Below are 15035 nucleotides of genomic sequence, written 5' to 3' on the forward strand. Positions count from 1 at the left end.
TTAGTTATAAAGCAATGACAGAAAATGAAAAATCCATTTGAGTAGAGGGTATTCAATGAGCACAGAGCCGAAGCACCTCTGTGCAGGAGCTGTGAATGTGGAGTATCAGCAGTTGAGTTCCAGAATAGTGAATATGATGTCTATTGAATTTATAACACTTTCCAAGGTTGCTGATATTATATTCCTAACTTTTACCCTTAAAGGTTTGGAAAATTCAATTTTAATTATTGTTAACATGCTTCGTAAATATCCAAGGGAATACAACATAGACCTGTTAATACGTCCAGAGAGCTGAAATCTGGCTCCAGTTGTTTTTCTTCCACAGTTGGAGAAAATTGTGGTGTTTGGCTTGCCTCTTGGGGCATGTTAAACCACTTTTAATGCTGTCTGTTATTATTTTCTAACCATATACGCTTTCCACACATATCTAACTAGCTGCCTTAGACGAAACCCCAATGTCTGGCCAAGCCGATGTAAATCTCTAGTAAGCGGTGAGAGGGAACGGGGTCACACAATGGCCTGTGAGTGTTCCGACAGTACACAAGCTCATAGAAGTAGACATCAGAGTCTCAGGAACGGCGTAAAATTTTCTTCCCGTTCTATAGACTGAAAGTTTCAGAGCCCTGCACCATTCTCCACTAATTCCACTGGGCTGAACTGAGCTGAAAGTAGACTGACTGATATGCATATGGCATACTGGTAGTATTTAACTCTTCAGATCATTTACCTGGGATGTCTGGGACATAAGTATTAAATGTGAAAAAGCAGGATGCATATTTGTATCATTGTTATTCTATGCTATTGAGAGTGGGAAAGTCCTGATGCATTTTTGCATTAAAAAAGAAAAACACATAGAAAAATAGTCCTGACTTTCCTGATAACCTAATATAAAACAATTGTCATTCACAGAACATATACATGGCCCAGAACACCAAGATCTGTCATTTCTGGTGAAGCTACCAGGAGGCCATGTGATTGTCCCATTAGTGACATGTTCTCAGTCAGATCTTAGAAATGGAGGACCAAGGACCAGACAGTGGAGTGAGGGTAAAAGGCAATGTTCTGCAAGGCTGGCCCACATGGGAAAGTTCCAGGTTTGTGCCCAGAGATCTCCCTGAGTATGCTGGGCATGCACTTGCCCACAGTCTGGGGTTGACTAAAGCTTGGAGTGGGTGATGGCGTGGAGACCACACCCTGTTGGGGGTGTTGCCTTGCTGTCTCTCTCTTTGTCTTTCTCCCTCTCTCTCTTGTTAATGGAAGAAATAAATAATGGATGACAATAAAATAATTGCAGAAAACCAATTCTGGGATTGCTTTAGTCTTTGGTCTCTCAGAAAATTGACGTTCTGTCACATACATGTATTTTAAGTCAGGGTCTCTTTGTCAGCTTCGCAGCTGCCACTGAACTTATGTGCCACCTGTATGCCAAGCTCCTTTTAGACAAAGTCTTATTATATTGCCCAGGCCAGCTTGGAGCTCAGGATCCTTTCGCTTCAGTCTCCCCAAGTTGCGGGGATTACATGCCCAGCCTTTTGGTTGGACAGGGACTCGAACCTGGGCCTGCCATGTAGTAAGAGCATGTGGCACAGTCTTAGTAGTGCACCCCCATAGCGGTGTCATACTTTGATATATGAACACACACTGATTTTTTTCAGGAATCTCTTTTTGTTGTCAAATTACATCTAGGTGATTGGATGTTGGTACGAGTGCCTCGCCCATCCTCCCTGCTTCCCTGCCTGTCTTTTTCACTGTTCGCTCACGTGTTCTGAGTAATGCTTGTACTTTCTTCCAAGTTGTCTTTCTTCATTTGAATTCAGCGCCAGACCCTGAGCTGGAAACAGTCTGAGGAATTTTTCATTCATCAGGCATTTTCTTCCAAAGAAAAGTTCAGAGAATAGGAGGGCCACCTTGAGAACTATGTGGTAGTATGTTAGCATAAATCAGTGGTTTCTCTGTGTGTGTGTGTGTGTGTGTGTGTGTGTGTGTGTGAGAGAGAGAGAGAGAGAGAGAGAGAGAGAGAGAGATAGAAAGAAAGAGAAAAAAGGAGACGAGAGAGAGAAATGAGAGAACATATCCACAGCTTTGCACCACATACTTATAAGCAAATGCATATTTGGTAAAAAGCCAGTGGTAGAAAGTAACACTTGCCAGCCAACGTATCTAAACCATCTTGCTGCATTTGTTTGACCTGATATTATAGAAAATCCATATTCGTATGGTGCACTTCTCAGTAGTGGTTCCTAAGAGGCTGAACTCTTGTCCTCCTTTTAAGTTTTCCTCCAGCTCTCTCAGTATTGATGATATCACAGGAATGTGCTGTGTATCTGTTTCCCGTGGAATGAACTCCAGGCTGGCAGCTAGAATGCTAGTGGTCCTGGACTCCCGTGCCCTGTCATTCATAAAAGCAGCTGTGAAGTTCTCTGGAGGAAATCCCACCCTCCTCACCAGGATTCCATCACAAGTTGTTGGTCTGGGCCATGTATACTTAACACTCAGGTTTTTGTGAGAATTGGCCAAATATGTTTGAAGTAAGAATCTCAAGCATGACATTTATATATACATATCTGAATATGATACGAGTGCATGCTTTCTCACAAAGAGGAAGGGAAGGGTAAGAAATTTAGGGAAAATGTACAGGACAAGATAGAATTTCATCATACGTGGGTTTTGTTTTTGTTTCTGTTTGAGAACATCAAGATTTACGGACAGTAAGGTTTTATTCAGAACTAGTCTCTTCGATTTGAATCACCTGCCTTAGCAGACGCTCCCCTGTGAAACTCTGAACTTTCTACTGATCACTAGTAGTGAGGGCTGAATCTTTCCTGTTTCCCCATTGCGGTAAATGACTGGCCGTATTTCCAACTAAGGAAGCCACAAAGCCAGGAGCCATCCTCGCCATTTGCCTCGGTTGCTCCTGACTTCCAGTCCAAGGGCCGTTGGTTCTACCACCCAAGGACATTCCCTACCTGCCAGTTTTTCTCCATTTCTATGCATCACCTGTGCCAAGGCACCGCCAGCTTTCGCCCCCGCTTTTTCAGTAGCCACCTTGTAAGGGTTCCTGTTTTTCACTCCTGAACTCTGTAAGCAGCAAGCACTCTTTTAAAAGAGCACATCGTGTTTTCAGCTACTTTTTGTTGAACTCAGAGCCAAATCTTAAACCCTCACCATGGCCAGGTATGTCCTATATAATCCAGTTCCTGCCTGGGATCAAACCCAGGGACGTTGAACCTCTATGCCCTGTCAGAGCGGCCTGATTTCAGTACTAGGAAGCCAGGCTATGTCCCAGCTCAGAGCCATTATTCTTGCCCTCTGCCATACCTGGAAAGCACGGAGCTCCATGTTGCACAGTTGGCTTGTCCTCATCCTTTAGGCTTCAGTTTAAATGGACCCTCTCAAAGACATCTTCTCTGATAACCCTGATTGAGGTAGCTGTCCTCACTCGCTCTCTCACCGCAGCATCCTTATTCACGTGTAGAGTATATCACAACCACAAATCTAAAAGTGTATTTTATAATTTCTGATTTATATTCAATTGTATATCTTTATAGGGCACAATATAGGTTTTCAAAGTATGCATACATACCATGTATGATCATTAAATCAAGGATATTAACATATTCATCATCTTCAACAGAGGACATTACATTATGTTGTATACGTTTGATATTTGTTCTACTAGGGTTTTTACGTTTATTTATTTCTGTAAGGAGAATATATATATATACTCACACACACATATATATGTATGTCTATATATGCGTAAGTGTGGCAGCAGTCTTCTTTTTCTCTGTTATGGTAGTAATCATCTATTTATTGACTACCTCTCCTGCCAGGTTGTAACCATCAGGTGAGCAGAGATTTGTGCTTTGCTACACCCTGGTACTGCACGATAACTCACTAAATGTTTGCTGAATGATTAAGGAAACCATTGACTTTGCAGTGTAATGTTTCTTCCTTGGCCTTCAGCATTGAAGTCTACATTTTTATTTTATTTTATGCCATGGAATTTTTTTATTGTGCTAAATAAAGTACACACAACACAAAATGAACCATTTCACCCGTTTTTAGACGTGTGACTTAGTGGTATGAAGTACATGACACTGTCGTACAGTCATCACTGTCATGCATCTCCAGAACTTTTTATCTTTCCCAACTGAAACTTGGTACCATTACATAATAACTCCCCATTCCAACCTCCCCACCACCACCACCACCATTCTGCTGTCTCTATGAATTTGACTACTTTAGGTTTCCTCATTTTGGTGAAATCTACAGTGGGACTTTAAAAAAAAAAATTAGCAGCATTTTTTTTTAATTGCTTCTTTATTAACATGGGCCTTTACCCTCTGTGTGTACAGTATTCAATGTTAATACTGGTCTGCCACTGCCACTTGCATTTATAATAATAATTTAATAAGAAAATATTCTGGGAGCCAGCAGGTGGCGTGGTGGTTAGGCACTGGACTCCCAGATGGCAGGCTGCAGTTTAAGCCCTGGGCCTGGCTGCTTGACAGTCACACCAGGCTACTATAGTGCATGCCTAGAATCTTAGGAGGAGAGTAGAGAAGATGGGATTGTGCCATGGCCATCCCACCTTAGGGCAGGGGGATTTTTCACTTTCCCTCTGTGTCTCTGGTGAACACGCTCAGTCTTTGGCAAAAACCCAGAAAACAAACAAACAAACAAACAAACAAACAAACAAACAAACAAACAAACAAACAAACAAACACTCTGTTAAAATCCTTCAGGGATTCAATTCACCTTTTACCTTTTATAGAATTTATGTTTGGAAAATAAGCAACATCAAAATGCACTTTTTTTTTTTTCAGCTTAGAGATCACATTTATTGGAAGAGTTAGAGAAAAAGTAAAATGCTATTAGTCCAAGAAGTTTCATTTGCTCATTTTAGGAGCAAAAGTATCCTTGGATCATATCAAAATGTAGACTTATTTCTCCTTTGAAGGCCATGTTCAATTAAAGGGGCAACTGTACAAAGCCTTCTATTTTCCACACAAAATAAATTTTGCTTTAGACATCTCAATAAAGGAGCAATTAGTACAACACCAACACCATCTCCCCAGACAAAGAGCATGGGGATATTCTGTTTCAGTGATTTATATATCTCTTCATATGTTCCTTCATCAATTTCTATAGTAGTCACAGTTTCCTCCACATTTCTCAATATCATATGTAAATATTGATCTTAAGAATGTAATCTGCCTCAATGCTCTGAGTCATTTCTCATTTCCATGTAAATTCACTCATCCAGGTTAAGCCAGGTGAGATCCAGAGGCTCCTCTATGGTGTGGTAGTTTGTTGCTGGTCTAGGTCATCTGCCATGTTTCAAATCATGCACCGTTTCCCCAAAAATGCACCTTTTTTTTTTTTCAAGTTTTTTGCCATAGTGTGCATGCTTGTCAGAGAGACAAAGAAAGTGAGAGGGAAAATGAGAAATATGCTCCGAGGGGAGTGGCCATGCTTCAATCCCATTTCCCCCAGTTTCCTCCTGAGATTTTAGGCATGCACTCACATGAGCCTGGCATGATTTTCAAGTTGCTGGGTCAGGGATTCAAATCAGCCATGTGGGAGTCCCACTCCAGGGATTCGAATCAGCCATGTGGGAGTCCAGCACCTTTACCACTATGCCACTTGCTGACCCCCCAAATTGAACTTTTAAGATAGAGATTGAGGGCCAAGTCTATTGGTTAAGGGAGTCGGATCCCACATGACTAACCACAGTTTGAATTCCAGTCCTAGTGGCTTGAAAAAAACAGTGTGGGAGCCAGCAGGTGGTGTGCTAGTTAAGATTCTGGGCTCCCATTTGGCTGACCAAGGTTGAGTCCCAGACCTGGTGGCTTACTTTCTCACTTTCTCATCTCTCTGATGACCACATGTGTCCTACAGCAAATTAAAAGTAATGGGAACCAGCAGTTAGCATAATGGCTATGCTGCTGGACTCCCACGTAGTCGACCGCAGTTCGCGTCCTGGACCCGGTGGCTTAGAACTCACGCTGGGCACGTGTGTGTGCGTGCCCAAGATCCCGAGAGAAGAATGGAGGAGAAAGGATTGTGGCGTGACCATCCCCCTTGGGGGGTGATTTCTTGCTTTCTGTCTCTATGTCTTTTTCTGTCTGGTGAGCGCACGTGCCCTATAGTGAAAACCTCTCCAAAAAAAAAAAAGTAATAAGAAATAAAATTAAATAAATAAATAATTTGAAAAGAAATTAAAAGAAAAACACACTGGGTGTTTGTGTCCCAAATTTCCACAAGATGGAGAAATGAAGATGTTGTTATGCTATGCCCATACCCCACTGGAGGATGGATACTTTCTCTGTGTGTGTGTGTCTCTTTCTCTGGTGAGTACAGGTACCTTCTGACAATTAAAAAACAAAAAAGATGCACAGATAGATTTAAGAATACGCTGGCCTTTGTAATTTTTATTTTTTATACCATTGATCATAGGGCCCCGTACTCTTAGGCTGTTAATCTTGCTTTTAGATTGTAGATCATGTTTTATGCTTGGGAGTTTTGAAAGATGTATAAAAGAAAAAAATAAATAAAATTGTTATATAATATTATTGTTTTGTCTTACTGTTTAATAGCTGATGCTCTGCCATGAAACTGCGGAGTTTGGTTTGACGTGGCACTTCACACCATCCGTTTTTAAAAGTGAATACATCAGAGCCAACTGTTCTTCAGAGGGAAGTGCAGACCATTAACGACGAATGCACTCTCTATGGTTTTATATTCTTACTGACAAATATGTCACCCACACCAGGGTTGACTTCTACCCATCTCCCCACTCTTCTAAAATTGCTTTGTAAAGGTAGTTGAGAGGTAACTTTGGGGGAGAAGGAAGGTCAATAATGACTTGTAGGATTTATGGTGAAGGACCAAATAATGTCAGGTAAATGATGATTTCAAAATGAGATATTCTTTTACCCTGAACAAGATTTCTTACTGTTTTCTTCATCATGGAACAGAATAAAATGTGGTAACAATTTTCTGCAGTTGAATTGCTGCCACACATAATTGGATCCCACAAAACTACGGCCTGAGTTTTGATGAATTGCTTAGTCTGCATGTTAGATTAAAAGGTGTGTAACAGATCACCTTGTTTCTGTTGTTTTGAATGCTATTTTGATTTATATTGATGGTGGTTAATACTTTTAATTTGTGAATTAAAGGGGCTAACAATTAGGAAGATATTAACATAGAAATAGTTTGGTGCTTATTTCTCTATTTTATTTCAAAAGTGCTTTTTGAAAATATTTAGTTAGAATTAAGCCATACTTCAGATGCTGTTGCTTAAAGGTAAACATTTTACGTAAAGTGGTTCAGTAAACTTTGCCAAAAGGTCATCCTCTTTAAATACTATTGTGTAGACTATGTTAAATAGGTAACCTTACATGTTGTGTGTTATATAAATGGATTGATTAAAATGCATATTAGAAACTTATTGGGTCATATTAAAAAAAAATGTAGCTTAAATAAAATAAGAGATGTTAAGAGGGAACATTGCATAGTAAAAATAGCCCTGAAAGGAATCCCCGCACCCCCAGGATTTTTATGATGAAAAATTTCAAGCGTACATTAAAGTTGAAATAATAAAATATACCAAATACCTTTCACCTATATTAAATAATTATTAACATGTTTCTACATTTATACACATAATTACTCTCTCTTATATGTGTGTGTGTCTGTGAATATATATGTACAAATATATTGAAATATACATTAAAATATGTATTTGTTGTCTGTTTCACTAAAACATTGAAAAACAAGTTGTATTTATCAGAATACTTCACCTGGACTTAATAAGGACATTCTCATATATAACCACAATATCATTATCACACCAAGAAAACCACAGTTCCACAATGTCCTGTACTGTCTAGTCCATCTGAAGTTTCTCAGATTGGGGTCTGAAGGATGTTGCAGCTGCTAAATACTCTGTGAGGCCGACCCCCATGGGAAGGCTCTGTGTCTGTGTCTGAGACCTCTCTGAGTGTGCTGGATTGTGCATGCCATGATCCGGGCTGGCTGAAGGTGGGGGAGGGTTGAGATGTCAGGACCTGATTGAGGTGCTTCTCTCTCTCTGTCTGTGTCACTCCTGCTTATGGAAGAAATAAAGAAATAAACTTAAAAAAGAAAAAGAGGGGTCAGCAGGTGGTGTGGTGGTCAAGGCATTAGACTACCACATGACTGACCATAGGTTGAGTCCTGGACATGGTGGCTTGCTTTCTCACTTTCTCTCTCCGTCTCTCTCTCTGTGTGTCTCTTTCTGTCTCTCTGGTGAGAGCATGTGCCCTATAGCAAAAATTTGAAAAATGGAAGATAAATAAAATTAAATAAATAATTTATTTTTAAAACAAGGAAAGAAAAGGAAAAGAAAAGAAAGATTTCCCCAACTGTCTTTTATAGAAATAGAATTCAATCAAGATTTGGTTATTATTGTTTTTAATCTAATCTACTTTGGGGAGAGGGTCATATTGAAAAGGGCACACATTTTTAGTTTTTCCCATTGTTGTCTGCTGGTGTTATTTGTGATGGGGTCTTAAGAAAGTTTATGGAAGATGTGTATTATGAAAAACTATGAATAGATTTCAAAAAGTTTTACATAAAGCAATCTGTACTTTAATTCGTGAACTTTTTGAAGTCCCCAGGCACCTTGTTTTTTCATCTCTGTATTCCCCTTCAACTGAAAATTAGGTCTGGACATGTGATTAGATTAAGTTTGACTATTTTGGGCAAGGAACTTCACAGACAATGCTCGATGCTTTCTATTTCATCAAACCAGGAGTCTTGGAAGGATCTCAGAATGATGTGTGATGGTACAGTTCTGGAGGAAATAAGAGTTTGTTTTTCTGTTACGGATGCTACATTTGCTCATCGTATTTGAGACCCAGTTGGAGAATTCCCCTGGAATTTCACTCAGGCGCAAGCTGCAGCACTGGCCAGGGGGCTGGATGTGGGGGCTCATGATAGTGGCAGAGGTCATGTATAGTAATGTGATTTGTCATCTGAGAAGGGCGAGCCTGAAATGGGAATTCAGTTAATTCATTAGGACAGTACAGTAGCAAGTGACCACTCTTCTTAAATCTCAACTTTGTTCTTTGTCTTAGTGATCTTATGGTTAATATAATTAATAACATAATAGAGTACTTCATATTCAGTGCAACCCTGAGGGATGTATATTATTTTTCCACGATTAGAACATTAGTCCTGGTTGAGAGATACTGGGTTATGTGGAGTGGTGGCAATCCCAGTTTACGGGCTGTCTGACTCCTCGAAGGTTAGACGTGTAGGTAAGCAATCAGTTCTCTTGCAAACATCTCCAACTAATGGAACATAACACTCCTCAATAAAGGAAGAAAGAGATAACTTAGAGCCCGGAAGGGCAAAATCACATTGTGGAGATTTTGCAAATATGGATTTCTATGCTGTGTGCCACATCTACTGACAGGAATTATGATGGAGGCCTGGGAGAGGACGGGTGGGACCCAGGCAGCAGCATTTTGCAAATGCTCTCCAAGTAATTCTGTTGAGTCCTGAGGTTAAGAATGATTGGAGTAAGAAGAAATTAACAGCAGTTATGAGATGATGGTGATAATGGGACATCTTTGCTCTAATTTTCCTTTCCCCAAAGCTTCTTCCCCATTTCTTCTTCAGAAAGTTCTGTTGCAATTGCATGCAGAAATGAGCCTAATGTGTCCCAGGCCAACCTACCTGGGAGGAATATGCACACTAGACCCCCTCTGTCAGGGATAAATGGATATCTCATTCTTTTATCTGTAATTTTTGTGAAAAGAAGGATTTAAAATAATTGGAGCCTAGTGCCCCCAAATTACATCCTTGTGCCTTGCCTGCAGTTTGTGGTTTAGTGACTGGGCAGGAGTGACAAGAATTCATTGTACCACAGAATATCCTTTCTCTGTAAATGATGCATTTGCTTCAGGGTGAGGTCTGATTACGAATAAAAGTGAAATAATGCCGTGGACTACAGCATTCTGGGCTGCAAAGCTGGGAATGCGAGGAGGCCGCAGACAGAAGTTGGTCAGAGCCCAGGCCTTGAGGCCAAATCTAGTGGGACAAGGGAGCCATCCTAGTGCTAACCACTTCGAATGGGAACATGGAGATGCAGAATTTCCCATGAACTAGTCACATTGCAGTAAGCCACGTTAAAAGCAATTAAAATTGCATTTTAATTTTGGCAAGGCTTGGCCTGGTGCCCTAGTTCATGAAGGTCTTCTAAAGGAGTGATTGCAGAGCAATTTTCAAATAGAAAGTATTCCTAATACTATATTTTAGTTACATTAGGAATAATGGTTTAAGTTAAAGTCAGAAGTGAGTCAGACATTACACAAGCATTGAACGAGGCACATTCCCTGTCTAGGGCTGGGGCTATCTGGGAAAGAAAAAAAGGAGTATGTAAATTTAGCGTAATATCACATAAGTGCTATGGGAATCATTGTAAATAATTGGATTATTAGTAAGGAATTGGGAGTGTGGGGAGATTCCTTTCTGTGGTTGGCACATTGGACTCAACACAACCTAACTCTGGCAATCTAAATGAAACACAGGATACAAAGCACAGGCCGCTAAATAGGAATGACATTTGAAAACCACGTTTATAGAGCATTTACCTTCCAAGAGGTTTCTCGATCTAAATCTGTTCCATCCAGATTATTCCTCTCCCTTTATGAAAAATATGAGTTCTACAACTACATTTATGTCCATTTGCTAATCTGCACAGTCAACTAAGCCAAACAGTATAACTTGTTTCCAAAATCACTTTGGGTAAGAATCTAGCATGAAAATGTGTTAGGTTCATAGATTCCATTCTACATATTCTATTTGCCAGATATCCAGTATATTTAATAAAGATAGACCCCTAAGGAGTATAGAGATGCCTAATGTTTGTTGTCAGAATCAGCAAGTACCAGTTTTATTTCACATGTTTTGTACTGAAATATGAGGGCAAGTGATTGACTCTGGAAAAGATGTAAGGTTTTTGTTTGTTTGTTTGTTTGTTTGCTTTTTAATGAACATCTCTTCCAATGAAGAATTCACATCTAAAGTCATGAACCAGTATGAAGACCGGATTAGGTTTTTCTTAGCGTTTTGTAGTGTGCCTGGAATTTGCTGGGGTTGCTCACCAAACCCATTGTTTGTATCTACCTTGACTCTTTCTAATCCTCATGTATAAGATAATTCTATAGTGTCATCGCAAAATAAGGAGGAAGAACAAATCCAAGCAATGTTGAAGAGAGGGTTATCAATTAAAATTCATGTTTAATTTTTTAAAAAAAAAGATTGAAAATGGCATGCTAACATGCATCTGTTTGATTAAAGCATTTGCACTTACCTCAGTAAATTAATAAACAAGCCTAAATACACTTCCTCGTTACCTAACATAAAAATATTTACTTTTTTTTCAAATGAAAGATTGTTGCCATGACCTTTCAGATGTAAGATATGTATAGTCATGAAAATTTTGATGACTGCTGCATGAACTTTCATCCTAAAAAGATTTAATCAGTATTGTACACTGAATGTTACATGTAATGAAGAATTAAAAGCCACTTAAATTGTATACACTAAGAAAACTATTTAATAAATTATAATCATAAAAAATTATCCAGAAACTAAAAGTGTATCTTGAAATAGTATTTGATGTAAGGGAAAATGCTTTGGGTAATGTTAAGTGAAAAAAACAGCAGGAGTCAAAATTTTGTATTTAGTTTAATTCTTATTTTATGATTAGAATAATAACATACACACATAAAATTATATGTGATAATATAATCAATATATAATGAAGGATTTCTTTTGATGCAATTACATTTTTTATTTATATGGTACTACCTTTTCCTGATTGTCTAAAATAATTAGTTACTTTTTGAATTAGAAACACATAATAAAATATTAAGTACAAAGAAAAAAGCATATGGCAGAGAGAAATTTATTAATATATTTTTTAATTGCCAAAGGGTGCATGCATGCTCACCAGAAAGAAATAGAGAGTCAAAGAGAGGGAGAATGAAATCTCAATGGGATGTAGTCACACCGCCATCCTCTTGAATTTCTCCATCCTGTTGGAATTTAGCACACACATGCACCTATACCTGACATGTTTCCCAGGCCACTGGTGCTTGCACTAGAAACGACAGTCAGCCATGTGGGATCCGGCTCTCTTAACTACTTGGCTATGAGGCCCACCCACTGGGAAGAGATTTATTAAACAATGTGTAATAGTTGGAAACTTTAGCCACAGAAGTAAAGAGGACTTAAGTATTCCACTTTGTCCACGTAGTTACTGCATCTGAGAATGGTTTGTTACAAACTACTGTGCTGCTGAGTGACTTCTTTTTTGATAGAACAAACTGAAGGCTGAGATTTTATTCAGCAGCTTAGCATTTACTATTTGTATTCTTGTTTGACCTCAGTATCTATGGAGGAATAGATGTTGAATAAATCTGGCATATTGTATAGAACATTAAAATATACTGAGTATTTGACTATATGAAAGGAAAAAGAAGTCAGTAGGGGCCAATAGGTGATGTGGTGGTTGAAATGCAGAATTCTCACATAACCAACCACAGTTTGAGTCTCGGATCTGGTAGCTTGGAAATCACATCATGCATGTGTGCATGTGTACCCCAAATCCCAATACGAGAAGGTATTCAGTGTGGCCACCCCTCCTGGGGGATGATTTCTCACTCTCTCTCTCTCACTGTCTCTGTCTCTTTCTGGTGAGCACATGTGTCTTCTGACAAAAAACCTAAAAAAAAAAAAATCAGTAGAGTAGAAATGCACAAACAAGATCCAAGTTAAAAGAGAAATAATAAATAGTGCCAGACAGGTAGAGACTTGAGGGGCACATAGGTCTAATGTTTGTGTTTTGGAAAGGTTAAGTCTGATGGCACTTATGTGTTACTCATACAATTTTTGGCCTGCTTTGCGTATCACATATCCTAGGACTTAGTATTTTTCTTTAAATGGAATTGAAAAAATGCTTAAATTTCATCATGTAAAACACATCTGTGAAATCATGAGTCTGATATATTGGGTTGTCGGGAAAGTCACGATGTTTTGTGTAGAAAACCATACAAAAATGCATCATGACTTTTCCAAAAACCTTTTGATGGCTTTGACTTATCCCTGTTTGATTTAAGATGATCCTTTTGCTCAGGATTTCAGGCTAGTGTCTTCACATTTTATATTAAATATGTTCTGTGTTTTATAGGGGTAAATTAAAATTTTTTTTGCTTGTTTATTTTTATGTTTGAAACAAGATAACCATTTTGTTTTGTTCAAGGAACTCCCAGGAAGAAGGTGCTTGACTTGTCTCCTTGCAAATTTTGAAATACTGTTTTCCCCAACCTAGATAGCAGTAGGCTATAAGCTTTGTGGGGTAGGGGTTTGATCCCTTCTGTCACTGGAGCATCTATGTCAGGAATAGGGGCTGATGGTTCAGGTATTGACACACAGTGGCTAACACAACATTCCTGTGTTACACAGCAGATCACAGTCGGGAGGAGTTTGCCATTAGCTCATCTGATCCGCACAATGGCATCTTCGAAGTCAATAGGAACAGAAATTTTTACCCCTAATTTGTAGGTGAGGAAAATGGGGGTCAGAGGTAGAATGTCTTCCCAAGGTTACTCATGAAGTTTGTGATACCTGATTCTCTGAAAAGCATTTCTCAGTGTGGAGTGGAGCAAGATGGGGCACATAGCTGCCCCCCGCATGACGGGTCTGCCTTTTCTGCTCTTTTCATGAGATGCTTCTTCTTCCTTTTCAGATTACAGGACAGGCCCCTGTTTTACTGTGGTCAGCAACCAGATGTGCCAGGGCCAGCTCAGTGGGATTGTCTGCACGAAAACGCTCTGCTGTGCCACAGTCGGGCGAGCCTGGGGCCACCCCTGCGAGATGTGTCCTGCCCAGCCCCACCCCTGCCGCCGTGGCTTCATTCCCAACATTCGCACGGGCGCTTGTCAAGGTAAACCTGTACCGATGGGATTATTAATGGAGTAATCTTATTTGCTCTGGAGAGCTCTTCTCCAGTGAAGTCAAAGAGAATGGAAAAGCAGAGACATCACGCCACAATTTTGCTGACCGCATGATATCCAACCTGGGAATTAGGAACGTGGCCTGAGAGAGAGCAGCTGAAGTCTTGCTGGACTTTTCCTTGCCAGCAGTTCTCCCTCTGACCCCAGAGGTGTTTTCCTGTACCTCTGAATCCAGAGGAGGTGTGATTGTGTTTACAGCAATGTTGTGCAGAAACACAAAGCAAGATTTGTGAACGAGGTAGTTTATGCTTTCCTTCATTTTTTTTTCTTTATTTAAAACTGTCAAAGTTTCTCTGTCTCATAGGTTGTACTTAATTGACCCGAAGAAAGTCTTTCCTCTCGACATTTTACATGCTGCATTATGCATTTTTTTTACAAGTCAGAAATAAATTAGGATTTTTTTCACAGTTTTAAATATCCCCAGATGTCGCCTGCTTGTTGCTTCTTCTGCCTCCCATAGAAGCCCTTACTCTGTTTTTGGCTTTTACTCCTGTTCTTCCAGCTGTACAAATTCTTTTATTGTCTGGATGTCTGGCAGGAAACAGGAGGAAGTGAACAGAGGCAGCTCCACACTAAACTGATGGGATTGAAAACTCCCAGACTAGATCTGTTTCCTTTAGACGTCTTCAGTGCTCTTTTTTTGCCTAGCAAATTGCAGTTATTTTCAGAAGATTCAGAATATGCCTTTCTGAGCCAAATAGAGATTAGAATGGCTGTGTTCTGTATGTTAATTCTGAGGGTAAAATGTGGTAGAAAAGACCTTGACCTTAGTCGCACAGTCCTGTGGCTCTCTATTAAATTATACTTTGGTAAATGCCACTTCTGATATTGTTGTCCGGTTTCCATGGACAACATACAACTGCTTTGTAGGCCCTGAATGTCTCCTTCTGAATGTCAAAAGCAGCAGGAAGCACATTGAAATCTTACTATTATTAATGGGGGTGTGTTTTATAAACA

At 39.5% G+C, this 15035-nt stretch overlaps 1 protein-coding gene and 1 pseudogene across 1 annotated transcript in view; one reads left to right on the plus strand and one right to left on the minus strand.

The window, feature by feature from the left end:
- LOC102495054 (fibrillin-1) overlaps positions 1–15035 on the plus strand; it is a gene marked incomplete at its 3' end in the record, with an annotated part of 283471 nt that overhangs the window by 119505 nt on the left and 148931 nt on the right. Inside the window, exon 6 of the mRNA XM_014584254.2 lies at positions 13811–14008. Within this exon, the coding sequence (XP_014439740.1) occupies positions 13811–14008 (198 nt within the window). The remainder of the gene's footprint in view (positions 1–13810; positions 14009–15035) is intronic.
- Positions 4934–5340, minus strand: LOC102484192 (U6 snRNA-associated Sm-like protein LSm3 pseudogene; annotated as a pseudogene).

Source organism: Tupaia chinensis, unplaced genomic scaffold (assembly GCF_000334495.1).
Source record: "Tupaia chinensis unplaced genomic scaffold, TupChi_1.0 Scaffold146140_1, whole genome shotgun sequence".
Classification (NCBI taxonomy): Eukaryota; Metazoa; Chordata; class Mammalia; order Scandentia; family Tupaiidae; genus Tupaia; species Tupaia belangeri.